This window comes from Mobula birostris, chromosome 24 (genome assembly GCF_030028105.1).
Source record: "Mobula birostris isolate sMobBir1 chromosome 24, sMobBir1.hap1, whole genome shotgun sequence".
Taxonomy (NCBI): Eukaryota; Metazoa; Chordata; class Chondrichthyes; order Myliobatiformes; family Myliobatidae; genus Mobula; species Mobula birostris.
The window spans coordinates 55,078,290-55,105,927 of NC_092393.1; the positions used below are offsets into that span (position 1 = coordinate 55,078,290).

The 27,638-nt window shown below is 53.6% G+C and overlaps 1 protein-coding gene across 1 annotated transcript; it reads left to right on the plus strand.

Moving 5' to 3' along the window:
- Nucleotides 1-25,727, plus strand: slc25a10a (solute carrier family 25 member 10a). The gene is made up of 11 exons (XM_072242100.1): nucleotides 1-298; nucleotides 13,165-13,284; nucleotides 17,621-17,735; nucleotides 18,001-18,049; nucleotides 18,776-18,817; nucleotides 20,624-20,667; nucleotides 22,448-22,518; nucleotides 22,970-23,062; nucleotides 23,499-23,576; nucleotides 24,710-24,766; nucleotides 25,526-25,727. Exons 1-11 carry the CDS (start codon nucleotides 209-211, stop codon nucleotides 25,625-25,627), a joined length of 861 nt encoding a protein of 286 aa, XP_072098201.1. The 5' UTR covers nucleotides 1-208; the 3' UTR covers nucleotides 25,628-25,727.
- Nucleotides 25,728-27,638: the final 1,911 nt, after the last annotated feature.

The window sequence follows — 27,638 nt, forward strand, 5'->3', positions numbered from 1 at the left end:
GGGCTGCGCTCGGTCTCGCTGCGAGTCGTGGGACGCGGGGGAAGGAGAGAGCCGGTCTCGGCTGCGCTGGACGCCAACCTCATTCTCCCCGTCAATGCTTCCGACTCCGCGCACTGCACAGCAGCTCAGCCCTGGGAAGCAGGGTTTCCTGTCGGGTTGGTCGCCAGCACTGCGGGGCCAGCGGTTGTAGAGAGTTCCCTCGGCAGCAATGACGGAGAAGCGGATCTCCCGCTGGTATTTCGGAGGGTTGGCGTCTTGCGGGGCGGCGTGCTGCACCCATCCCCTGGACCTGCTCAAGGTGAGTGTTGAGCCCCCCCCGGCACATCGGCAGCCGGCTGCGTGGGATGTATTGTCGGCGGGAGGGAGGGAGGGATCATTTCCTGCCAGATCACTTAGATTCAAATGCAGATTTTCTGCAGTGAAGCGACACGCCGGGCCTTTGATCACGAGGCAAACTCGGTCATTTAATTATAGAACTTTTAAAAATTGCTTTGAATGTCAACTCTTTTGCTGCCTGACCTGCTGAATTCCTCCAGCATTTCACGCGTGTTGCTCAAGACTGCCAACCCTCGCAGGATCTGGCGAGTTGGTGCTGCAGCGAGGGGGTTGAACTTTTCCCCCGTTGCTGTTTGGGAATCGAGGCCCCTGTCTCCAGCCCCCTTCGTTTAGCCCCACTGCCTGCTCCATCTCGGAGGCTCCGTGCCGAAGTCCCCGGTTGTGGCGGCTGCGCTCCAGCTAGGTGACCCGAGCGCTCCCCGCCGCTCCTTCCCGCTTTGAGTCCCGGCTGAACCGAGTAAGGAAAAAGGATAGGAAATATTCGCGGGGATAACTGCTTGAAGGGACTCGGGTCAGGCAGCGTCCGCGCGGGAAAATGGGCAATCTATGTCGCGTTCTCTGTTGTTCGGAAACGTCCACCGTCCTCCAGACGCTGCTCGCCCCGCTGAGTTCCTCCAGAATTGTCTTTTGCTGCTCGTGGCCCCGAGGTTTGGAGCGGGTGTTCCCAGCTTTTTTTTAAAATGCCATTGGCCGAGAGGTCTGTGTACCCCGGTTGGGAACCACTGATTTAGAGGGACATGGACCAAATTGGTCAGCAGCGATGGGTTGGGCCGAAGGGCTAGTCTTCGTGCGGAATGGCCGACCAGTGCGAGGATCAAGCAGATCTGCACTTGAGTGCAATGTAGGTCTCGCAAGCCGGACCCATCCCTGAGTAGTAATTGGTTTATTGGTTCGTTTTGCTGAGGTACGGGTTATTACAGCCGGGTAGTACAAAGTGAGATGCAGGATTTGGTGTGGTACGGTTAGAGAGAGGGAGAGTGCTGTGCAGGTAGACAGAAAGCTCAAAAGTTCACGATGAGCTCGGCTGATAACAGCGTAGTAAAAGGAGTCTTTCGGCCGGGTGGTTTGTGCTGTCAGGGTTTTTGTATCTTCTGCCCGATGGGACAAGAGAGAATGTTTGGGGTGGGTTGGGCGGGGGGGTCTTTGATTATACCTGCAGCTCTCCCGAGGCAGCGAGAGCGGTAGGAGGGGGGAGTAGTGGAGATCTGCTCACGGTGAAAGGTGTGGGGGGGGGGGGGAAGTTTCATTGAGACAGTGGTGCAAGAGTAAATCGGGTATTTTTCACCGTAGTCTGACTTGAAAAGCCCAACTAGCTGGTGGTCAGACTCGGTGCGTTATAGTTGGAAGTTAAGGACAGACGAGGGCTGATTGATACGTTCATGGCCTAAGGTAGAAGGAGTCAATTTTAGAAAACCTAGCACATTTATTTTTCCTACGTGTACACACTTAGTCCAGCGGTCGTGGAGCATACGGATCCCTTCTTTGTAGAAGTTGGCATCTTGGACCTCCAGAAAGTGGCCCACAGCAGGGGGAGATTCGTGGCCTAAGGGAGAAGGAGATGAGTTATACAGTTCTCGTTACATGCACATGCAGTTCAACTCTTTGAGTGATTATGCAGAAAGTTTGAAGTTAATAACTCATCTCCTTCTGCCTTGGGCCACGAACTTACCAATCACTCCTGCTGTGGACCACTTTCTGGAGGTCCAAGATGCCAACTTTTACAAAGAAGGGATCCGTATGCTCCACGACCGCTGGACTAAGGGAAAATAAATATGCAAGGTTTTCTAAAATTGAGTCCTTCTACCTTAGGCCACGAACTAATCAATCACCCCTCGTAGTGTCTTGGAGAGAGATGACACAGAAACAGGCCCTTCGGCCCCTCTAGTCTGTGCTGAGCAGGAGCCACCCATTTTCACTAAGCCTATTTTATCCTCCCATACTCCCGCCATGCCCCCTTCCAGATTCTCTTACATAAACACGCCAGGCAGTTGACAGCAACCAATCAACCCACCCACTCGTGCGTCTTTGGGATGTGGGACAACCCTGGGGGAGCTCCTGTGTTCTCAGCGGAGACGTGCGAAGTCCCGAGGTTGGGAACGAGCCTGGATTCTCTGGCACTGCCTAACCTGAGGGTAGGGGCTGTGTGCTAATGGATTTAGATCATTGGTCAGTGGAGAAGGATGGGTCAGGGCAGGTGGGGCAGAGGCGAGGTCCTCTGTGAATGTTTACCTGCTCCTGGTTAATTGTTGCCAGAGTGAATTGTTTTGAGCTCTGTGTGTGCTGATTAGCGGGGCAAAGTCTTGCTGCTCCTTCCTGCGGTTTGACATTGATTATTCCAGGCCAGTGCCTCTTGCATCATTTCCTCTGACCCAGTTTCTCTCTCGGGGAGAAACGGTTCAGCTCTCTGAGGAGTGATCCCATTTCCTCAATTGTGAGGAAACCTCCCTCAATTACCCCACTCAGCTTCCTGTTAATCGCTGTAGCTTCCTGCACCAGAGACCCCGGCGGGACACACACAACTTGACATATCAATCCATGGCCTCCTCTACTGCCACACTGAGCCATGCTCAGTTTGAGGAACAGCACCTTATATTCTGTCTGGACAGCCTCCAACCTGACGGCATGAACATTGAATTCTCAAACTGCCGATAATTCCCCCATTCCCCATTCCAGTTTCCTTCTCTCACCAGCCCATCACCTCCCCCCGGTGCTCCTCCCCTTTCCCTTTCTTCTGTGATTTCTGCCCTCTCCTATCAGATTCCCCCTTCTCCAGCCCTGTATCTCTTTCACCAATCATCTTCCCAGCTCCTCACTTCACTGCTCCCCCTCCCGGTTTCACCTATCTCCTACCAACGTACTTCTTTCCCCCTCCTTCACACGCTTCTTAGTCCGACGACTCCTCTTTCCTTTCCAGTCCCGACGAAGGGTCTCGGTCCGAAACGTCGACTGTTCATTCATTTCCGCAGGTGCTGCCTGGCCTGCTGAGTTCCTCCAGCATTTTGTGCGAGTCCCTGTAAAAACTCCCTTTCACCCCCTCGTAAGACTGTGTAACAGCGCAGTAGCGTAGTGGTTAGCGTAACACTTCACTGCCGCAGCTGAAGGATCAGCGTTCAATTGCCACCGCTGCCCGTAAGGAGTTTGTACGTTCTCCCTGTGACCGTGTGGGTTTCCTCTGGCTGCTCCAGTTTCCTCCCATGTTACAAAGGCGTACAGGTTAGGGTTAGAGAGTTGTGGCATGTTATACCGGCGACGCCCGCCGGCTGCCCTCAGCGCGTCTCGGATTGCGTTGGTCGTTGACGCAAGCAAAGCATCTCACTGCGTGCTGCGATGTACATTTAACAAATAAAGAAAACGTCCTGTATTCTGGGAAGATGGACTCTAGACCTCATCGTAACCTTGCAGTTTTTTGTTTGCCTGCACTGTAATAGTTTATTCTGCATTGTTACTGCTTTTCCTTTGCACGACCTGAGTGTACCGACCTGATGAAATTGCCTGTGTGTGTGTGCGTGCGCATGGCTTTTCGCTGTGTCTCGGATTTAGTGGTGCAACCACCTCCAGCCATCACACAAAGGCTCTTCACCGTCCGGGACGTAGCCTCTTCTCGTTCCTACCACTGGGGAAGAGGTACAGTGAGCCCGAGACCCACACTCAATGGTTCAGAAAAGGCTTCTTCCCATCCACCACCAGATTTCTGAACGGTCCACCTCACTATTCCTCCATTTATTAACTTTGTCTTGACTTCTTTGCTCTGCACTGCTGCCCCAAAACAGCGGATTTCACACCATTTATGTTAGTGACAGTGAATCTGATTTAAATTCCTTCAAAGTCCAAACTAAATTTATTATCAAAGTATATATGTGACACCATTCACAACCCTGAGATTCATTTTCTTGTGGGCATTCTCAATAAATCCTTAAACTGTGTAAATACAAAAAAAAGGGAAAATAAATAAATAAGCAATAAAAATCCAAGAACATGAGATGTGTCCCTGAAAGTGACTCCATAGGTTGTGGGATCAGTTCAGTGATGGGATGAGTGAAGTTATCCCTTTTGGTTCAAGAGCCTGATGGTTGAGCAGAGGTAACTGTTCCTGAGTCAGCTGGTGTGAGTCCTGCGGTTCCTGTACCACCTTCCCAATGGCAGCAGCGAGAAGGGAGCGTGGCCTGGGTGGCGGGGGTCCCTGATGATGGATGCTGCTTTCCTGCGACGGCGTTTCGTGTAGATCTGCTCAGTTATGGGGAGGGTTTTACCCTTGATGGGCTGGGCCGTATCCACTCCTTGTTGTAGGATTTTCAATTTGAGGGTGTTGCCGTTTCCTTTCCATACCAGATCGTGGAGCAACCAGTCAATATACTTTCCACTCCATCTGTAGGAGTTTGTCAGAGCTTGTTCTTGGTGGCAGTAGATCTCGCTGCAAGCGGCTGGCATTACATTTCACATTGCCAGCTGTAAGATCGGGGTTCAGTTCCTGCCGGGAGTTTGTGTGATCTCCACGTGGGTTTCTGCTGGCTGCCCTGGTTGCCTCTTGCGTTCCGAAAGATGTACGGTTAGGGTTAGTGAGTTGTGAGCGACCCATGCTGGCACCAGAAACATGGTGACACTCGCGGCCTGCCCCCAGCTCTTCTTTGGACTGTGTTAGCCATCTTGTACAACAAGATCACTCTTGACCTCATGATCTACCTTGATATGGCTTTGCTTCTGCACTTCCTCTGTAACTGTAACACTTTATTCTGCACTCTGCTATTGTTTCCCCTTGCACCAGGGCCTCCCAACCTATCTTATGCCTCAGAACCCTACCATTAGTCGAAGGTTCCTGGACCCCAAATTGTGAACTCTTGCTTTGCACAAACTCAAATGTACCGATGCAATGAAATGAACTTGCAGAACAAAGTTTTTCACTCTACACGTGACAGTAATAAATCGATTTAATTTGCCAGTAAATGCAAGCACTACTGATAACGTCACATCCCATGAGCGACTTAAAGCCCAAGGGTTGTAGGGGTGTGGAACCTTGAGACACCTTGGCTGGTCTGTCAAAGTCCAAATCTTCCTTGGATGTCTCGGACATCCACAAACATTCCAACAACACTTTAAAACCCTTTTGAAAATGCTGCCATTTAAAAAAAAAGAACTGAAACTCTCACAGAGTACTACATTCTCACAAGCCGGTAAGACCCTGCCTGGGTTTAACGTCAGGCCTGACGGATTCGGGCCCAGCACCATTCTGAACACCAGTTTAAAATGTGGAACTCGAGCATGCAGAGGAACGGATCTGAAACCCACACCCGTGACTCTGAGGTAGATTATCATAAAGTAAAGATGAGCTTTAATTTGACGTGTGTTATTGAAACATTAAAACGTAGCGAGATGTGTTATTTGTGTCAGGGGCCAGCAGTGTCCGAGGGTGCGCTGGGGGCAGCCAGCAAGTGTTGCGATGCCTCCTGGTGAGTGTGTGGTGATGTGCCCCCTGGTGAGTGTGTTCCTCCTGGCAAGTGTGTGTGGTGGTGTGCCTCCTGCCCCACTCCACCCCACACGTCTTGTGTCACTGTGCTCCCGTTGTGATGTTCCATTCCTTGATGTATTGAAGTCTGCTCAGGAGTATGGCTAGGGCGGATAGCGACAGGTTTAGTGAAAGGGTTTGAACAAGGGCGTGGAGAAAATGCGAGGTCGTCTACTTCAGTAGGGAAAAGTCCAAAAGCTGTAAGCGCTCAGAGAGGTAGAAAGCCGTTTGAGCACAGATCACATGTTGCATCGGTGAGACCTGATGTAGGTTGGGAGGCCCCTTCATTGAGCTTTTTCCACTGAAAAAGGCAGGATCTCCCAGCATCCCACACACTCCCACTCTAGCTCTAATTCCCATTCTGACACGTCGGGGCCTGACTGCCGGATGACCTTCGTCTGGTCAGGGGAAGTGAGGAGGTGATAGAGAGGAGCTACAGGCAAGTAGTCACACCGGGGCCTTGGGAGACTGATAAGTGGGTAACAGTCAGGACAGGGAAGGACAGGAGTCAGATACTAGAGAGTACCACTATGGCTGTCCCCCTTAACAATAAGTACTCCTGTTTGAGTGCTGTGGGGGGGGGGGGGGAACCTACCTGGGGGAAGCAATAGTGGCTGCGCCTCTGTCTCAGTGTCTGACCCTGTGGGTCAGAAGGGTAGAGAAAGGAAGAGGATGGCAGCAGTGATAGGGGACTCTATAGTTAGGGTGTCAGACAGGCGATTCTGTGGACGCAGGAAAGAAACACGGTTGGTAGTTTGCCTGCCAGGTGCCAGGGTCCAGGATGTTTCAGATTGCGTCCACGATATCCTGAAGCGGGAGGGAGAACAGTCAGATGTTGTGGTGTATATTGGTACCAATGACATAGGCAGGAAAAGGGAAGAGGTCCTGACAACAGACTGCAGGGAGTTAGGAAGGAAGTTGAGAAGCAGGACCACAAAGGTAGTAATCTCAGGATTACTGCCTGTGCTACACGACAGTGAGTGTAGGAATAGAGTGAGGCGGAGGATAAACGCGTGGCTGAGGGATTGGAGCGGGGGCAGGGATTCAGATTTCTGAATCATTGGGACCTCTTTAGGGGCAAACGTGACCTGTACAAAAAGGACGGGTTGCACGTGAATCCCAGGGGGACCAATATCCTGGCAGGGAGGTTTGCTAAGGCTGTTGGGAAGAGTTTGCACTAGAATTGCTGGGGGGTGGGAACGGAACTGAAGAGACGGAGAAGAGGCTGTTGGCTCACAAATAGAGAAAGCTTGTAGACAGTGTGAGAGGGAGGATAGGCAGGTGATAGAAAAGGGACGAGCTCAGACTGATGGTTTGAGATGCGTCTATTTTAATGCGAGGAGTATCATGAACAAAATGGGTGAGCTTAGAACGTGGATCGGTACTTGGAGCTATGATGTTGTGGCCATTATAGAGACTTGGTTGGCTCAAGTACAGGAATGGCTACTTAGAGTGCCGGGTTTTAGATGATTCAGAAAGGACAGGGAGGGAGGCAAAAGAGGTGGGGGCGTGGCACTGTTGATCAGAGATAGTGTCACGGCTGCAGAACAGGAGGAAGACGTGGAGGGATTGCGGAGTCTCTGTGGGTGGAAGTTAGGAACAGGAAGGGGTCAATAACTTTACTGGGTGTTTTTTATAGACCACCCAATAGTAACAGGGACATCGAGGAGCAGATAGGGAGACAGATTCTGGAAAGGTCTAATAAGAACAGAGTTGTTGCGGTGGAGATTTTAATTTCTCAACTGTTATCGATTGGCATCTCCCTAGAGCGAGGGGTTTCGATGAGGTGAAATTTGATAGGTGTGTTCAGGAAGGTTTCTTGACACAATATGTAGATAAGCCTACAAGAGGAGAGGCTGGACTTGATCTGGTATTGGGAAATGAACCTGGTCAGGTGTCAGGTCTCTCAGTGGGAGAGCATTTTGGAGATAATGATCACAATTCTATCTCCTTTACCATAGCATTGGAGAGGGATAGGAACAGACCAGTTAGGGAAACGTTTAATTGGAGTAAGGAGAAATATAAAGCTACCAGGCAGGAACTTGGAAGCGTAAATTGGGAACAGATGTTCTCTGGGAAATGTGTGGCAGAAACGCGGTTGACTGTGATTAAGGAAGCATACGGTGCATTGGCCTTCATCAGTCATGGGATTGAGTTTAAGAGCCAAGAGATAATGTTACAGCTATATAGGACCCTGGTCAGAACCCACTTGGATTACTGTGCTCAGTTCTGGTCGCCTCACTGCAGGAAGGATGTGGAAACCATAGAAAGGGTGCAGAGGAGATTTACAAGGATGTTGCCCCGATTGGGGAGCATGCCTTATGAAAACAGGTTGAGTGAACTTGGCCTTTTCTCCTTGGAGCGATGGAGGATGAGAGGTGACCTGATAGAAGTGTATAAGATGATGAGAGGCATTGATCGTGTGGATAGTCAGAGGCTTTTTCCCAGGGCTGAAATGGCTAACATGAGAGGGCACATTTTTAAGGTGCTTAGAAGTAGGTACTGAGGAGATGTCAGGGGTAAGTTTTATACGCAGAGAATGGTGAGTGTATGGAATGGGCTGCCAGCAGTGGTGGAGGCGGATACGTTAGGGTCTTTTAAGAGACTCTTGGATAGTTATCTGGAGCTTAGAAAAATAGAGGGCTGTGGGTGACCCTGGGTAATTTCCAAACGAAGTACATGTTCAGCACAGCTTTGTGGGCCGAAGGGCCTGTATTGCGTTGTAGGTTTTCTCTGTTTCTACTGCCGCAATGTGGCCACTTGCAGGTTGGGGGGAGAAACACCTCGTATTCGGCCGGGGAGATTTGGTAGAGGCATACAAGATTATGAGGGATATGGACAGGGTAAATGCCAGCTGGCTTGGGTGAGGTTGGGTGAGACTAGAACTAGAGGTCATAAGTTCAGGGCAAAAGGAGAACTATTTCATGGGAAGGGGAACGTGAGGAGGAATTTCTTCACTTGGAGACTGGTGCGGCTGCCAGAGGATGTGGGTTTGATTTCAACATTTGAGAAGTTTGGATAAGTATCTGGATGTGGGGGTGTAGTGGGCTGTGGTCAATGGGACTGATCCAATTAACAGTCCAGTGTGAAGTAGATGGGCTGAAGAGCCTGTGTCTGTGTTAAATGCCCCATGACTCTCACTGGGGGCCACTGGACTGCACCCGCCTCTGGATCACTGCGCGGTCTTTCCCGTTGAGTGTCCAGTCGACGGCGTTTCGTTACACGGTGGCCAGCGTTTGTTACCGGCTCACATCCCTGCCAACGCCAGCAGTACTGGGGTCGGCTTTGGCGAGTTTGATTCCGGACCCGCTCCAGCGCACTCCCTTCGCGGGCGGTGCTCAGCTGAGCCCTGTTCTCCCGTCACATTCCGCTTACGCACGACCTCAGTTGGGGGGGGGGGGGTTGGGAGAAAGCCTCAGTGTTCTCTGACTCTCGCCAGCTCCCAGACCCTGAGCCCCAGTGAACCCCTCCCGACGTTGAGACATTGGAACCCTGCGGTCCCCAGTGGAAACCTCCTCGCCTCCCCCAGCCGCTGTGGCTGGGTGTGGGTGTCGGTCGGTGCTGCTGTGGCCGGGGCTGTGGCTGAGGGTGCACCTGGAGACGGAATGGAAATGGCTGTTGTAGTGTAGAGGCCGGCATTAACGCTTTACAGCGCCAGCCATTGTTCAATTCCCGCCACTGTCTGTAAAGAGCGTTGTGTTCTTCTCGCGACCGCGTGGGCTTCCTCGCGCATTCCAACCAGGAATGGGTCAGAGTGAGGGTTAGAAACCTGTGGACACGCTAGTTGGCGGCGACAATTGAGGGGAGGGCCGCCAGCGCTTCCTCAGACTGTCGGTCATTGATGCAAACGATGTGTTTCGATGCCCCTGTGAGGGTTGAAGCTAACCTTCGAGCCGGGCGGAACCAGGAGCCGCGAATCCGCAGCTGCGGGCAAACACAGCTCGGCGCTCAAATCAAAGCGGCGTTTGAGTCGGCCGCTTTAAATCCTGTTCCAGACCGGCTCGAGTGGGCAGGTTTCCAGGGGCACGGCTTCAGCTGGCGTAAACACACCACAGATCAGCAGATAGTCACGGCAGGTTAGACACTGTTTCTGCTTCAAGTAAGGGGCTGCTGTAATCAGTAAATGCCTTTTGACAGCTCTGACCTGCGTTTTGCCAGTGTCTTTGTTAGTAACGAGCCCTTCTGCCCCAAAGAGCCAGAGGCGCCTGTTTACACCCACGTCACCGTTCACTCTACTAACCCATACCACTTCGGAATTGCGTGTCGTCACAGTCACTCAGCTAAATTTACAAAGACTAGTTGGGACTCGAGGGCCTGAGTTATAAGGAAAGGTTGAATAGGTTAGGACTTTGTTCCTGGACACAGCAGAATGAGGGGAGATTTGATAAAGATACAAAATCACGAGGGGGTCTAAATCGGGTGAATACATTAAAGCTGTTCCCCTTCGGTTGCGTGCGACTAGGGCTAGAGGTCATGGGTTAGGGGTGAAAGGTGAAATATGAGGGGTGATTGATGGGTTCGTGGCCTAAGGTAGGTCAATTTTAGAAAACCTAGCACATTTATTTTTCAACATCATTAAAGACCCCTCACACCCTCTCCATGAACTGTTTGTTCTTCTGCCACCAGGCAAACGTTACAGGAGCATCAAAACTAAAACCACAAGGCTACTAAACAGCTTCCTCCCACAGGCAGTCAGACTGCTAAATAGCTGCTCCACCTGACTCTGCTTTGGGCACTTTTAACTTGCACTGGACACTTATAACTGATTTAACTGACATATGGCCGTTGTGTTTTACTAATTATTGTTATGTTTATTATTTAGTGTTGTGTTTGTTATGTTATGATTGCACTGCTCCTGAGAAACGCTGTCTCATTCTGCCCTGCAGAGCTGATGTACGGTTAGAATGACAATAAAGTTTTTTGAATCTTTGAATATGAGTCCCCTCCTACATTTACACACTTAGTCCAGTGGTCGTGGAGCATACGGATCTTGGACCTCCAGGAAGTGTCCACAGTAGGGGTAATTGATAAGTTTGTGGCCTAAGGTAGAAGGAGATGAGTTATACAGCTCTTGTTACATGCACATGCAGGTCAACTCTGTGCGTGATTATGTAGAACGTTTGAAGTTAATAACTCATCTCTTTCTACCTTAGGCCACAAACTTATCTTACTTTCTTTATTTAAAAATTGCTGGTGAACGCAGCAGGCCAGGCAGCATCTCTAGGAAGAGGTGCAGTCGACGTTTCGGGCCGAGACCCTTCATCAGGACTAACTGAAGGAAGAGCTAGTAAGAGATTTGAAAGTGGGAGGGGGAGGGGGAGATCCAAAATGATAGGAGAAGACAGGAGGGGGAGAGATGGAGCCAAGAGCTGGACAGGTGATAGGCAAAAGGGGATACGAGAGGATCATGGGACAGGAGGCCTAGGGAGAAAGAAAGGGGGAAGGGGGAAGCCCAGAGGATGGGCAAGGGGTATAGTGAGAGGGACAGAGGGCGAAAAAGGAGAGAGAGAAAAAGAATGTGTGTATAAAAATAAATAACGGATGGGGTACGAGGGGGAGGTGGGGCATTAGTGGAAGTTAGAGAATTCGATGTTCATGCCATCAGGTTGGAGGCTACCCAGACGGAATATAAGGTGTTGTTCCTCCAACCTGAGTGTGGCTTCATATTTACAGTAGAGGAGGCCGTGGATAGACATGTCAGAATGGGAATGGGATGTGGAATTAAAATGTGTGGCCACTGGGAGATCCTGCTTTCTCTGGCGGACAGAGTGTAGATGTTCAGCGAAACGATCTCCCAGTCTGCGTCGGGTCTCGCCAACATATAGAAGGCCACATCGGGAGCACTGGATGCAGTATATCACCCCAGTCGACTCACAGGTGAAGTGTCGCCTCACCTGGAAGGACTGTCTGGGGCCCTGAATGGTGGTAAGGGAGGAAGTGTAAGGGCATGTGTAGCACTTGTTCCGCTTACAAGGATAAGTGCCAGGAGGGAGATCGGTGGGGAGGGATGGGGGGGACGAATGGACAAGGGAGCGTAGGGAGCGATCCCTGCGGAAAGCGGGGGGGGGGGGAGGGAAAGATGTGCTTAGTGGTGGGATCCCGTCGGAGGTGGCGGAAGTTACGGAGAATAATATGTTGGACCCGGAGGCTGGTGGGGTGGTAGGTGAGGACCAGGGGAACCCTATTCCTAGTGGGGTGGCAGGAGGATGGAGTGAGAGCAGATGTACGTGAAATGGGGGAGATGCGTTTGAGAACAGAGTTGATGGTGGAGGAAGGAAAGCCCCTTTCTTTAAAAGGGGTTTAAAAAAGAAAAACATTTGGTTTTTAATGGAAAGAAAAAAAAAACCCACTACACTATAGAAAACAAAACCAAAAAAAAGGGAACTGGGCAGTCCATTTTGAGGATACAGCCAAAAACAAAAGACTTTCTGATCAAAATCTAAAGCTTCGAAAGAACTTATCAATCGCCCCTCGTGTTTAAGTGGAATCTGAGGGGGAGCTTCTTCATTCGGGGGATGAGAGTGTCTCGGTGGACGTGGGTTTGATGGCAATATTTAAGAGAGGTTTGGATAAGTACATGGATGGGAGGGGTGTGAGGGCTGTGGTCCGAATCAGGCTGATGGGCTGGCATGGACTCGATGGGCCGAAGAGCTTGGTTCTGTGCGGACCGCAGCCTTTCAGGGTCTTGAGTTCTTCACCATTTCAATTTGAAACTCCCCGATTTCGGCGTGGCAGTGTGGCGATCAGCGTAACAGCACCGGCGGTCGGGGGCTTGTACGTTCTGTGTGTGACTGCCTGGGTTTCCCCCGGGTGCTCCAGTTTCCTCCCACAGTCCCAGACGTACGGGTTAAAGGGCTGTGAGTTGTGGGCGTGCTGCGTTGGTGCCAGAAGCTGGTGACACTTGCAGCTGCCCGCGGCACGTCCTCGGACAGTGTTGGTCACTGACGCAAATGACTCGTCTCACCGTTTCGGTGTTTAAAGGGGTTAATCTTTTGCCTTTGTATTTTGGGATTGTAATGCTGTCATCGCCATCTGGAGCGACACGAGCCCGCAAAGCGGCCTCCCCATTGCGGGAAGCCCCCCCCCCCACCGTCCCCGTGGCTACTGCTGGCTCTGCCTCTGAGGGTGCATCCCGGGAGAGGTTAGGATGGGCAGAGCCTCGACCGCTGGCCCGCTAGCGAGACCTGCGAACAGTCACATTGTCCGGTCCCAGGATCGAATTGACTGGGAGATTCCCCCCCTCCCGTCTCCTCCCCGCCCCGCCCCCCCGTCTGTGCTGTGTGTGCGTCGAGGGGTGGGTGACGGCTGTCTGTCTCTGTCGTTCACAGGTCCATCTTCAGACGCAGCAGGAGGTGAAAATGAAAATGACAGGAATGGCTTTGCACGTAATCCGAAACGACGGCGTTCTGGCCCTCTACAACGGCCTGAGTGCCTCGCTGTGCCGGCAGGTAAAGGAAGGAATGCTGCCCCTCCACCTCTCCCCCCCCAGTGGAGACGAAGGGAGGGGATGGGAAATCCCAGACAGCTGCCACTCAGGGCTTTGAGAGAGAAGCAGGAGAGGGGGTGCCGGGGGGTGGGGGGAGACTGGGCTGTGAGAGGTCCCAACACTCCACGCAGTCAGGGTGGGAATCTGCAGGCTGTAGATGTGAGGGGGGTGGGGGGGGTAGCAGGTTGTGAGAGGTCCCAACACGCAGTCAGGGTGGGGTCTGTGGACTGTAGATGTGAGGGGGGGTGGGGATGGGAACAGTGTCTAACCCGGAGTTGGTCCTGCGATCGCCGTGACTGCTGAACTGCTGAAGCAGGAATAAGTGGGCTGAATGGTCTCCCTGCTGCTGACTTGTTGCTGGTAGAGCGTACAGACCGCACGTTGAACGCAGAGCGTACATACCGCACGTTGAACGCAGAGCGTACAGACCGCACGTTGAACGCAGAGTGATACAGCACAGGTGCCGGCTCTTTGGCCTTTCCATGCTGACCCCTCTGCCTGTATCGGTCCATCTCCCCCCCAGACCTGTTCCCAAGCCAATCCAAAATCTCCTTCATCGCTCCCATCGCATCTGCCTCCAACCCTTTCCTTCACCCCTCTCCAGGCATCCACTAATCTCTGTAAACCTTTAAACCTTCAACATTTACCTTCCAGTGTTTGCCATCTCCTCCCTGGGAGAAAATCTCTTTACCAGCTCCCATTATCCTGAGAACTATTGTTGTTTTGGGGTCGGTTTGGCGCTGGCTGTCGCCAGTCTCACTCTCTCCCATCTGCCCACCTCTCCACGTCTGATCCAATGTTTGTCAAGGTCTTCCTGAACTTCCAGGTGTTATTTTTGTCCTGCTCCACCTTCCGATTCCTCCTGGAGTCCAGCGGGACAGTGGCAACTTCCAGATCTAGGAAACCCACTCCACGAATCCGATTGGAGTGGGAAATTGTAGCCTTTTACCTGAGGTTAAATTTATTGAATTCGTTAAGTGTTTTAAGTATTTGAAGTTTTCGATCATTATTTACAAAACAAGGCTTATCTGTAACTTTTAATTTTGAATGCCAGAGACATTTATGGTTTTTGAGAAATTTGACAGCTTGCTGTGCTGGGCTGGTGTAGTCAGGGATGAGTCATTGTTGGGTGTTTCCTGGTGCTGAGTATTACCGGGGGGGGGGGGGTGAAGGCCATTCAGCCCATCGTGTGTGAGGGGTAGTGTTGATAAAGATCACAGTAGCGATGGGGGCAATGACATTGATTAAGGGGAAAGTTGGGGAGGTATTTCACAGTAACTGAGTTGTCAACAAAGGACAAGTAAACCAGCAGAGAAATCAGCTAGTGATGACAGTAATATGATATATTTATTTACCTAGAGATACAGGACAGAACAGACCCCTCCAGCTCAACGAGCCCCCAGCAACCCACCAATTTAACCCTAGTCTAATCACAGGACAATATACAATGTCCAGTTAACCTCCTAACTGGTACGTCTTTGGTCTGTGGGTAGAAACCAGTCCACCTGGTTCCTGTTGAGAACACAGCAACTCATTGCAGGACTGAACTCCAGATGTGGGGACGCCCCAGGCTGTAACAGCGTCCTGCGTACTGCTACGCTCTGTGGGTGCTCTTTGTGTCATATATCCATGAAATATGTGCAGCGTCGTAGGTTCTGCTACAAGTTATTTTTATGAGAAAACAAATTTTTTCCCATTAAGTGTGACCAGCATAAATTTCCCTTTTGGTTTGCTTGGAACTACAAGCACAACAGCAGACAGCTGTCGAGTAATTTGATTTTCAAAGTATTCTGTATAGATCGAATTAGGCCATTTGACCCATCGAGATTACTCTGCCATTTGATCATGGCTGATTCTTGTTCAACCCCCACTCCCCCAGCTTCTCTCTGCAGCCCTCAACTCTCTCACCAATCCAGAACTTACCAGTCACTTCCTTAAATACACCCAATGACTTGGCCTCCGCAGCCCTCTGCCAGTGAATTCCACAGATTCACCACTGGAGAAATTCCTCCCTGTCTCTGTTCTGCAGAGTCGTCCTTCTATTCTGAGACTGTGTCCTCTGGTCCCAGACTCTCCCGGTGTTGGAAACATCCTCCTCACATCCACTCTGTCTGGGCCTTTCAGTAAAGTTTCAAGTGATTACCCGATCATTCTTGTACAGCCCCACAGCCATCAAATGCTCTTCCCGTTAACCCTTTCATTCCAGGGGTCCTTCTATCCAGCAGGTTTTAATGAGATTTTCCACAACACCCTCACCCCATCCTCCTGAACTCCAGGAGAGAGAATCAGCTCAACACAGTACAGGCCCTTTGGCCCATCTAGTCAGTGCTGAACTGCCTACTCCAATCCAAACTTCTCTCAAACATTGAAATCGAGCTCACATTCACCACTTCTGCTGGCAGCTCGTTCCACACTCTCACCACACTCTGAGTGAAGAAGTTTCCCCTCTTGTTTCCCTAAAACTTTTCACCTTTCTCCTAGTTGTAGTCCCACCCAATCACTGGAAAAAAGCCTGCTTGCATTTACCCTATCTATACCCCTCATAATTTTGTGTATCTCTTATCAAATCTCCATTCAATCTTCTATATCCTGAGGAATGAAGTCCAAACCTATTCGATCTTTCCATGTTACTCAGGTCCTCCAGACCCGGCAACGTCTTTGTAAATTTTCTCTGCTCTCTTCCTTGTCGGTAGGTGACCAAAACTGCAGACAGTACTCCAAATTAGGCCTCAGCAACAACTTGTACAATTTCAGCATGACACCAGGGAAAGGGTTAACTGAAATCCGGCCAGTGGGGGTTTCGAAAGTGTTTGTAATGATTCAGCCCCCAGGTGTGGGTGGGAAACAGCTGGCCCACCAGGACAGGGGGAGCGTGTCCGGGGAACTGAGAAAGCGGGGAGTTCGGGGAAGTGTTTTGCTTGTTAATGAACCGTCGCCAAGGAGACGGCAACCACTGTGCTGAGTCTGAACTTGTGATTCAGGAGCATTCACTGATCTGGGCTCGGAGCCACTGAAACGACTCAAAACTCATTCTCACTTGGGACACAGCCAGTATTCTGTCCGAGCTGCTCAGAGGCAGGCGGGGTGGGGTGGGGTGGGGTACAGGGGCCCCCCAGCAAGTATGAACGGAGTACGGGAGACAGGACCCAGTGAGCTGAAAGGAAAGTGGAGTGGGGCAGGAGTGAGGAATGTCAGAGAAGTTTTTAAACAGAGTGGTGGGTGGGTGTTGATCGCCCTGCCAGCGGTGGTGGTAGAGGCAGGTACATTAGGGATAGTTAAGACTCTCTTATGGATAATCAAAAACGGGAGGGCTACGTAGGAGGGATCTTGGAGTAGCTTAAAAGGTCACAACACGGTGGGCCGACGGCCCCTGTAACTGTGTTCATGTTCTGAGTGGCAAGACCAGGCTTTGCCGCTGGTGGAGCACGACTGCCCCCCGGTGGGTTCTCGGCTAACTGCACCCTCTCGGACTCAGTGGACCAGATTCATCCCCAAAGTCAGTCCCAAACCTTCCGGCTCGTCACTGCCCCTCACATCTGCCCTCCTAAACCTGGGAGAGCACGGGGCGTGGGGCAGAATGGGGCTTTTACTGTGCAGTTAAATCTGCTGGACAAATGCAGCTGTGTGGGTCTGTGCATGTTAGTGAGTGAGTGCTGCACATATAAAATACACACACATTAGTGCTGTGTGCACACACACAGTTCATGAATCCTGTCCTCCCCCCACCCCTAGAATTTGGAGGGGAGATGTGGGGGCAGTGGCTAGTGGGAAGGTTTGGAGACGAATCTGGTCAGCTGAAAGCAAGGTCACAATTGAATTACCTCTTCAATCCAACACTGACCTTTCCCCCCACTCATTACACGTCCATCTTCTCCCAGAATTTAAAATTATTTTTAAAGTCCTGGATGTTTTCCTGGAGGACAAGCACTCCCACCCCCCCCCCCCAGCAAGAATCCTCAGCATCTTTAAAATGTTTCAGTCAACCCATCACATCTGTCCTCCCTCATTTTTCTGAGCACCAGCATAGAAGCCACCATACTATAGAGATGAGGCCTCGGTCTCTGTCGCCTTCGCCCGCTCCCGCCGGCGCTCAACTCCAGGCAAGTGTGGCGATCCTCACGCTGACCCGCACTGATTGGGTTTGGCCAGGGCAGTCCAACAGCCCACAGAAAGTCAGGGACGAGGGGGTCGGGGGGGGCTTGGGGAAAGGTTTGGGTCCACAAGGTCAGGGGTGATAGGGTTGTGTGATGAGGAGCTGCAGCTCTGGTAACTTTGCCTCTCTCCCCCACTCACCGAAGCTCACCTACTCGCTGACCCGTTTTGCGATTTATGAGACGGTGAGAGACCAGCTAGCCAGAGGCAACACCGGCTCCCTCCCCTTCTACCAGAAAGTCCTGCTGGGAGCCTTTGGAGGTTAGTTGGAGGCCGACATTTTCTGCGTCTCACCATGTATCGGTTTGCGTCCTTGTCCCTGTATTTGCATGCGTGTGCGTGTATCCCGGTGTTTGTTTGTGTCCTTGTCTGCACACCTTGTCTCTCCCCCTCCCTATCGTCAGGCTGGGTTCACGTGGGCTGGGTGAGAGTTCTCTGATCTCTGCCTGCTGCCTGGGGGAGGGTGGGTCCCTGTGCCGACCCCTCCAACCTCTTTAACCCACTTCTCCTGATTCTGTTCCTGCAGGTTTCACCGGGGGATTTGTCGGCACGCCGGCAGATATGGTCAATGTCAGGTCAGTGGGCTGCGGTGATGTCAAACTTGCTGGGCATTCCTCCCTCCCTCTCCACTCTCTTCTCTCACCCCCGCTCCGTCTCCCCCCCACCCTCTTCTCTTTCCCCACCCCGCTTCGTGTGTGTCTCTCCCCCCCCTCCATCTCCACCCCCCCCCTCGCTCCAACTCCGACCCCTCCCCACGCTGTCTCCTGGATTTCAGCACCTCGGACAGCGGCTGGTGGTCAGCGCTGACCCAGGGGTGTCAGACCTGGAGGCCACAGAGAGGTGAGGGGGGGTGGGGGGCAGGGACAGTAGTTGAGGGGGCATTATGAGCCTCATGGCTGTGAACTCTCCCCCCCCCAAACTCTTTGCCCCAGAACCCCCTGACCTTGGGGTTGGGCTCTGGCCTTGGTTCTGTCCTATGTTGCTGTATAATCCCTCTCGACCCCCCCCCCCCACTATCCCACAACCTCACGGGGTGACCTCGGACTTCCGGAAAGAGCCGTCCTCTCCCTCCCTCCCAGTGCACCCTGCTCCTGGCATTTGGCTGGGCTTAAACTCCCTTCTTGGGCTGTCTGCTGCTCGAGTTTTCCCTGTGTGGAGTAGATGAGGGCGTTTGCCAATCACAGTGGAACGTCTCTTTCCCCTGAGGTGTGGATCCATTCCACTGACCGTGTGAACTGGCCTCTTCTGCGACGGGCACTAGGACCCCGTGACTGACCCTCTGCCTCTCCCTTCCCTTGCAGGATGCAGAACGACATGAAGCTGCCGGTCGAACTACGGAGAAAGTGAGTGTCGGTCGGACAACCGGCTTTTCGGCCTGCACCCCCAGTACAATCCCTGCCCAGAGAGCCGGCGCTCCTGCCTGCCCCAGCTGTCAGGTGACGGTGCGGCGGATTTGTTGCTCGAGATTGTGAGTCCCCCTGAGGGGGCAGGGGGGCAGTTCAGGGTCTGGGCTTGGGCGGGTTCACCTCACCCCAGCCCCTGCTGACAGGGAACAGGCGGGGGCTGAGTCCGGCTTGCTGGGACGATGCCTGCCGTTGACTTGCCCAGAAGGAGTGATTGGTGAGACGGAGAGGGGGAGGGTCTGTAGCAGAGGGCAGGAACCCAGCTCACCCCCTCCACACCTACCCACCCACCCTTCCTACCTCCCTTGAAGCAGGTGAGGAGGGAAGGGTAGGGGATGGTTGGGAGGGGAGGGCGGCTGCCTATAGTGTCAGTGGGTCCCCAGTAAGAGACGGGTCTAGGGGCCGTACGCTCACTCTGAGAGGTGGGGGAGGTAGCCAGGGGTAGGGTGGAGGGAGAATGGGTTGGTGGCAGTGAGTGAGGTGATGGGAGGTAGGGGAGAGTGAGGGGGCTGGATGGAAAATGAGTGGGATGCGGCTGGTAAAGGGCCGTATCATTGGATGTGCTGCCTTTCCGTGTTGGGGGGGGGTATGCAGACCTTCGTGTCCCCCCACCCCCAGAGACACTGACGGGACCGGGGGGGGGGGGGGGAGGTGTTGCACCGGTCAGTACCATACAACAGGTTCCTGAGCAAGTTCACCGACACCCCGTCCACCTGTCCATTCTGTGGAGGGGAGAAGTCAGTGCACCACGCTTACACGGGACGTGAGAGGCTGCAGCCCCCCGCTTTGGGTTTCCGAAGGGGCTGCTGCTGAGGCTCTGCCTGCACTTCAGTCCCGCGCTCCTCGCATACACGGGCACCCAGTTCGGAAGGGGACGGGGGCGTGAGGAGGATTCCTGGGGTGGGCTTGCTCCTGGGTTTGGCCAAGATGGCTGTGCGCGGGACAAGGCAGTGGAAAGTGGCGGGTGACTGCCCCTTTTCCGGGAATACGTTCATGCCCGGCTGTCCCTGGAGAGGGAGCACGCGGTCACAATGGGTACAGTGGGGGACTCCTGGCAGCTGAGGTTTATAGATGCTATACACAGTTTCATAAATGCTAGTAACCATGTTTTAATCTGAGTAAACCTACTGTCTGTAAATATTGAATGTCTGAACCTTGTGTATATGTGATGTGAATAGACTTTTATAGTTAATAAAAAGACGAGAGCGAGGAGCTGCTCTGGTGTTCTCACCCAGGTCGGTCGGAATTTGCTCAAAAGTCGTTTCTCCAAATCCTCTGCTGGTGAACTCGGCGGATGGAGCACGGCGGGTTGGGAGATGAATTGTCTGTGTTTTGGGTTGAAGGACAGAGAGGGGAGATGGTGAGATGGGGGCGAGAGAGAAGCCCATCATCTTTTCCTCCTATGGGTCCACCAATCATTTCCGGACCCTGACTCGCCCCACCCCTTCTCCCCTCTACCCCGATCATTCCCTGTCTCCACTCTCAGTCCTGGTGTGGGGTTCCTTCCCCACCACAGATGGTGCTCGACCTGCGATACCCCTGCAGGTGGTTTGTGGCTCTAGATTCCAGCGTCTGCGGTGTCTTGTGTCTCTGTTAGTGGGATATTACTGTGCCCACGTGCCGGGAAGCGGATCTCCAGGTGTTGTGTGACCTTGTGGCAGGGACGGGAGAGGCGCCGTTGAAACGCAGGCTGCGCGCACGGTTGTACATACACTGGCTCATCGCTTTTCCCTCTCTCCCTGGCAGCTACAAACACGCGCTGGACGGGATTTACAGAGTCTTCCAGGAAGGTGAGTGATTTCCCCCTCGTCTCCAGTGGGTGGGCACCAGGGGGACGCTGAAGTAGGTGGGGATCCCCACCCTCGCCACGGTGGGGTTGGGAAGGTGCTGATCAAAGTCAGGTTAGCCCATTCAACGTTAAAGCATCGAGATTGCTTGCAGTTTCTTCAGCTTTCCTTGCACGTCAGGACATGTGTCACGGGGTCACCACAAATTCCTTTATGGGGTACAGGGCCGGGGTCCTGTGATACTGAAAAGTTTTGGCACATGGATGAAAGGAAAATGGAGGATTATGTGGGAGGGAAGGGTTTGATTAATCTCGGTTGAAAGGTTAGCACAACATTGTACTGTGCTGAAATGTTCCATGTTCGGGGGATGTGGAGGCTGCAGTTAGACTGGGAGCCACTGGGGGGCAGGAGTGAGCCATTGGCGGAGGTTGAGGTGCAGTTAGACAGGGAGCCACAGGGGGGCAGGAGTGAGCCATTGCCTGCAGTTAGACTGACAGCCACTGGGGGGCAGGCGTGCTCCACCAATCGCTTCACTAACCGCCCCCCCCCCCCAAATTCTGGGATCTTGCTGATCCTCGGGCATAGTCTGTACGCCATTGGTGGCTTTGTCTTCAGCTGCCAGGGGCCTGTGCATGGGGATGGGAACAGAGATTTGGTATTGGTTTAATATTGTCACATCACCAACATACAGTGAAAGACTTGTCTTGCATCCTGTTCGTGCAGATCAGATCATTACACAGTGACGAGCTAGAACAAGGTAAACCAGTAACAATGCAGAATAAAGTGTAAAAACTACTGAAAGAGAGCAGTGCAGGTGAACGATAAAATACAGGATCATAACCAGGTAGACTGTGAGACCAAGAGTCCGTCTTATCATACAAGGGCCATTCAAGGTCTGATAATGATGAGGTAGAAACTACCCTTCAGCCTTTTGGGACGTGCTTTCAGGCTTTTGTATTTACCGCCTGATTGTAAACAAGGTCTTTGCCTGTGGTCAAAGCTCAAAGTAAATTTATTAACGTGTGTGCGTACACGTGTACTTACGTGGGCTGTACATCAATGAGAAGAGGGCATGGCCGAGGCGGTGAGGATCCCTGATACAAGCTGCTGCCTTGACCCAGCGCCTCGTGTAAACGCTGTCCGAGGTGGAGAGCGCTGGACGCTGCTCTCTGCCGTCTCCTGCGTTCCTGTGCGCTGGGACTGCTGACCCAGGCCGCGGCGAAACCAGTCAGGATGCTCCCTGATGCAACACCGGTAAACCGAGTGAGAGGTGTTGTCAGGGTTTTATTTGGGGTGGGAGGGGCTGAGTGGAGTTGAGATTGGATAGGACCGAGGGTGGGGGTGTGGGGAACATTCCTGGTGTCCTGACCGAGGGTGGGGGTGTGGGGAACGTTCCCGGTGCCCTGACCGAGGGTGGGGGTGTGGGGAACGTTCCCAGTGCCCTGACCGAGGGTGGGGCTGTGGGCCACGTTCCCGGTGCCCTGACCGAGGGTGGGGGTGTGGGCCACGTTCCCGGTGCCCTGACCGAGGGTGGGGGTGTGGGCCACGTTCCTGGTGCCCTGACCGAGGGTGGGGGTGTGGGGAACGTTCCCGGTGCCCTGACCGAGGGTGGGGGTGTGGGGAACGTTCCCGGTGCCCTGACCGAGGGTGGGGCTGTGGGCCACGTTCCCGGTGCCCTGACTGAGGGTGGGGGTGTGGGGAACGTTCCCGGTGCCCTGACCGAGGGTGGGGGTGTGGGGAACGTTCCCGGTGCCCTGACTGAGTAGCTGCTCTCCCCTCACAGAGGGTGTGAAGAAATTGTTCTCTGGCGCCACCATGGCATCGAGTCGAGGAGCCCTCGTCACCATCGGGCAGGTAGGACGTGATAGCGAGTGTGCGACGGGGAGGGGTGACGGTGTCGAGTGTGCGACGGGGGAACGTGAGGGGAGGGAGAGCAGTCCGGGCAGGGTTGGGGGGGCTGACATGCTGAGGGGAAAGGGTCTCTCTGCCCCCACCTTTACAGTTACTGGATCATCACTCAGACAGGTACCAGGCTGGTGGGTGGTGGGGTGGGGCGCAGGGGCATCTGGGGCGGTGGTGAGACCAGCTCCCCACAGTCACTGAAACGTGGTGTCTGGGCACTGGTCACCTGCTCCTGGGCTGGGACCCAGTGTTTGCTTTCAGCTGTCTGGTTCGGGTCATCTCTGGGCAAGTTGTGGCTCAGCTGCCGGTGGGCAGGGTTTAGGCCCGTCTAGCCGTCTGGGCTGCTGTCTAGTCGGGGCGTGCGTTTGGGACGTGACTGAACCGCTCGGACTTCCTCCCGCAGTTGGCCTGTTATGATCAGGCGAAGCAGCTTGTGCTCAGCACCGGCCTCCTGGCAGACAACATCTTCACCCACTTCCTGTCCAGCTTTATTGCTGTAAGTACCCCATTGCACCCCCGTCTCCGCCCGTCTCCAGTCTCTCCCCGTCACCGCCCGTCTCCGGTCTCACCCTGTTACCGCCTGTCTCTGGTCGCACCCCATCTCCGGTCGCGCCTCGTCACCGCCCGTCTCCGGTCTCACCTCCCCCTCCCCCGTCACTGAAGCCCCGATTACACCCCGCCCGCCTCGGCTGTCCATGTCGGTCACCCAGTTACACTGTGTTCTCTCGGGTTTGTGACGCGGTTTGCTTGCCCAGATGGGCTGTGGTTGGGCATGTCCCAGGCCGGGTCAGTGGGGGAGGGGTTTCTAACGGGGGTTCTGGGGTTGGGTTGGCCCGTCTCTAGCCCTGGCTCTTGCCTCTGGACGTGGTGGTGTGGGTATGGGTCAGTATTCCTGACCCCTCTCTAACACTGACCCTTGCCTCCGGATACAGGGTGGCTGTGCCACGTTCCTCTGCCAACCCCTGGACGTCCTGAAGACTCGACTGATGAATGCCAAGGGGGAGTATCGGGTAAGGTCCGGCCTGGTTCTGGGGTCAGCCTCCATCGTGCCGTCGGGAGCCCGTGTCCCAGTGGGAGGGTCTGTGTTCTGTGGTGGCTCCCGGGCTCGGGTAGCTGTTCCTAAGGACAGATGACCCCGGTATGAAACGACAGCTTACCCGAGTCAGCCCTGAAATAACCAGGTGACGTGGAGTGGCCCCAGGCTGGTGGTGGTGTTCCAGAGCCAGAAGTGGATTGGGCCAACTGAAGGACAACATGGGCTTGATGGGCCAAATGGCCACCTGCCCTGTTGTAACAGATGCTGTCAAGCACAAAAACCTGAAGTGAGGGTTCCCAACCTTGTTATATTTTATATGCCATGGAGCCTCACCATTAACCGAAGAGTCCGTGAACTCCAGATTGGGAATGCCTGCACTAAAGAATTCTGGAAATGCTCGCTAGGTCAGTCAGAGCCCGTGGAGGGCGAAGCGGGGTTTATGGTTCAGGCTTCTGTCGGGGAAAGGGATGTGAGCTTGTTCTGTAGAGGCAGAGGGAATCTCGAGAACGTGGGGACACGTGTTGTGTGATCGGGGGAAGAGGGCGTCTGACTGGGCAGGGAGAAGTGGTAGTCAGATGTGACCAGAGGTCAGTAAATGTACAAGGTATGCAACTGGGAGGCTGGCCCACACTGTCCAGATTGAGTTTACTGTCATCTACGCGTACGTCTGTGCACACAAGTTCAATCAGCCCCTCGAAGAAATCATGTTAAACATAAATAATGTAAGGAAGAACATTTGCATCAATCCAATTTTCACATCCTGTCAGTCAGCCCATCCTAGACCCCACGTCGGGAGGTTCGGGAGGGGAATGGAGGGATCGAGTGGGTGGGGTGAGAACTCAACTTCCCAACTGTAGGGTTTGGGATCTTGTCAAAGACTTTGGTAAAATCTGTGTAGATAACATCTAACAACCGGCCCTCGTCAGTCCTCTTGGTCAATTCTTCCAATTTAAGAATCTCAATCTAACTTGTTTTCTATCAAGTTGTTCCCCATGTTTCCTTTCGGTCTTGATCCTGGGGGGTAGTTGGTTCACTCGGGTGGGGCTGGGTGGAGGGGTGCTTGTCAGTCAGTTGATGCCAAACCTGGACCTGTGCTCTTTCCCCCAGGGGGTGCGGCACTGTCTGCTGGAGACTTCCCGACTGGGACCTCTCGGCTTCTACAAGGTGAGCTGGGTGGGGGGGGGGGGGTCACCCACTGTTGGGGTGCCGTCTGAGCAGGGTAGGGTGTATCCTGGAGCTTGGAGGGACTGCGTCGCGGAGCAAAGGGAGGGTGGGGTTGTAAGAGAGGATGTGGAGTTGGGGAGGAATGGGAGGGCAGTTGAAGGGTTGTGGAGGGGTCTAACGTTTGGGGGGTGTATTGGGTGCATGTGGTTAGAAGGATAGAGGGTGGGATGGAGGAGGTGGGATGAGGGTGGGATTGGAAGAATCGAGAGGCGAGTGGGATGAGGAGGGATGGGATCCCTCCACTGGGATTGATAGGTTCCTGATTGGACATGGCATCAAAGGTTATGGGGAGAAGGCTGGAGATTGGGGTGGAGGAGGGGAAGAGAGAAAGAGGATCAGCCATGATTGAATGGTGCAGCAGACTCGATGGGCCAAATGGCCTAATTCTGCTCCTATGTCTTGTGGATCGAGGGATCGGTGGATGAGGAATAAGAGGGGTCAGAAAGACCAAGGGGTGAAGGAGACGTGAGAAGAGCTGGGGGCAGTGAGGGTGCGAGGGGTGGAGTGGCACCACTGGAGTGAACGAGGATGTGGTGCACTTTGAGGAGAAGAGGCAGGACAAACGTTGAGGTGGGTCGAGGGGTCCTGGGGTGGGAGGAGAGGGGTCCGCCTTGGGGTCCAATAATCGGTGGTCCTCTCAGGTGGGGGGGTGAACAGAGTCAGCTGTCCGACCCCAACGTCTCGCTCTTTCTCCCCCAGGGCTTTGTCCCCGCTGCGATTCGCCTGGTGCCTCACACTGTGCTCACCTTCGTCTTCCTGGAACAGCTGAGGACTCATTTCGGGGTCCTGGTACCAGCCTGAGACAGAGAACTCCCCCACCCCCACCTCAGTGCCCCTCTCCCCCCAAATCCACCCTCAAGCCCCCCTGCCCGGCATGGGATGGGCAGTTCCCTGCAATAAATCTAAATCGAACACGACAAGATGGCTGCCACCATACCCCCGGGTAAAGTGGTGGGATCTCAGGCCTGAGGATGCGACTTTGGTGAGCCCACAGAGGGTCTTGGCCCAATCCTCCCTCTCCTCCCCCCGTGTGTCCACACCCTTCCTTTGCCTGTTCATCCTCCCTCAATCTTCAGGACATCGGCTCCGGGCCCAAGGCTGACGGGATCTGCCTGTGCAACTGGAATTTGTGATTTGACTTTGGGGGGTGTGGTTCTTGGTCTGTGGACCCTCTCCCCCCTCCCCCCTCCCCACTCTCCCCCCCCACCATCCCCACTCCACCCTATCCCTGGGGTTCCCCACTCTTTCAACAAACAAGAATGGCCACCACCTGACCCTTGTCTCCTGGGACCTGGTGGCGAGAAACACAATGCAAACGTTGTCTGTGTTGGTCTTTACCCCCCCCCATCTCCTCTCACCCGCGTCACTGCATTCGAGACCTGCTCTCGCCTCCTTGTACAGCTGCTCAAAGACCTGAAGCTGGTGCCCAGGGCTTGGTCACAGACCCGGCGGAAGTATTTTGCCACAGTGACTGCAACTTCCCTTTAATTAAAGGCGCACAGCGCAGTCGGTGTGTTCCGAGGTCAGTGTGATTGGTTGGCTGAAGAATGTTTCAGCGTGAAAGTGCCTCACCGTTTGGAAACGGAACAGCCACATGCGCCCAAAGCAGGCAGGAGCCGTTTAATCTGAACACTTTTTTAGTTGTTGGACTTCTTGAAACTACTATTAATTGACGGACGCCGGCGTTCTTTGCCTTCCTTCCCGTTAACCGATGGTCCTCTGTGGTCTTATTAGTTTAGATCTTCCCCATCCCATCCACATGTCTCTTTTCCATGTTTTTCCAGACTGTCTCTCCCGACCTGCCCACTTGCTCAGAGGAGGAGAACGAACTCCCTCCTGGTACAGTGTTCTCAACCTCGTGGTTTAGGACCCCTGCCGCACTCGGGCTGGTAGTGGGAGGGGGCAGTCTGACAGTTCTGTTACACGGTGACGGACGGCTAATGGGAATTTCAGGGACTGGGGAACCTGTGAGCAGATGGGACCAGTTGTGTGGCTGGAGGTGCTGGGTGCCGAGCAGGCAGCCGTGGGGACATTCGGACGAAAACACTTAGCGGCATCTGTGGAGGGAGAAACGAGTTAACCGTTCACCTGAATGGGGCCACTGGCTGGCGTGTTAAACCTGCTGCTCCCTCTGCGGACGCTGCCTGGCCTGCTGAGTGTTTCCAGCGCTCCTGATTTTATTTCGGACTTCCGGCATCTGCTGTGCTTTGCTTTCCCAGGGTGGAGGAAGGCATGTTTTTGGGTTCACCTTCTCCCTGACCCAGGTCGATCCCAAACCGCGATACACAATTCCCCGATGATTGTACTGTGATCAATGTCCTCCTCTCTGCTCTAGTCTCTGCTGCTCAATCAGGTTGTCGCTGTCATATATGACAGGAAATTTGACCTCCCTACCATTTTAATTTCTCCTCATTGACTCCTTTGAAGCCCTTTATAATTGGGATGCTTCCCTTGATTCACCTCTCAATGAGCTCTGAGGGGAATGGTCCCGTCCCATCTGTACACCTGCAACACGCCGGGGGAACTCAGCAGGTCGGGCAGCATCCGTGGAAACGATCAGTCAACGTTTCGGGCCGGAACCCTTCATCAGGATTGTAGAGGGAAGGGGCAGAGGCCCTATAAAGAAGGTGGGGTGAGGGTGGGAAGGAGAAGGCTGGTAGGTACCAGGTGAAAAACCAGTAAGGGGAAAGATAAAGGGGTGGGGGAGGGGAGGCAGGGAGGTGATAGGCAGGAAAGGTGAAGAAGGAATAGGGGAAAACACAATGGGTAGTAGAAGGAGGCGGAACCATGAGGGAGGTAGTAGGCAGCTGGG

What these genes read in the sequence shown, in the direction of transcription:
- slc25a10a (XM_072242100.1), top strand. Translation starts at nt 209, where the DNA reads ATGACGGAGAAGCGGATCTCCCGCTGGTATTTCGGAGGGTTGGCGTCT. An exon ending in CCCTCGTCACCATCGGGCAG is followed by an intron (nt 22,519 to 22,969) that starts GTAGGACGTGAT and finishes TTCCTCCCGCAG; the next exon opens with TTGGCCTGTTATGATCAGGC. An exon ending in TCCTGTCCAGCTTTATTGCT is followed by an intron (nt 23,063 to 23,498) that starts GTAAGTACCCCA and finishes CTCCGGATACAG; the next exon opens with GGTGGCTGTGCCACGTTCCT.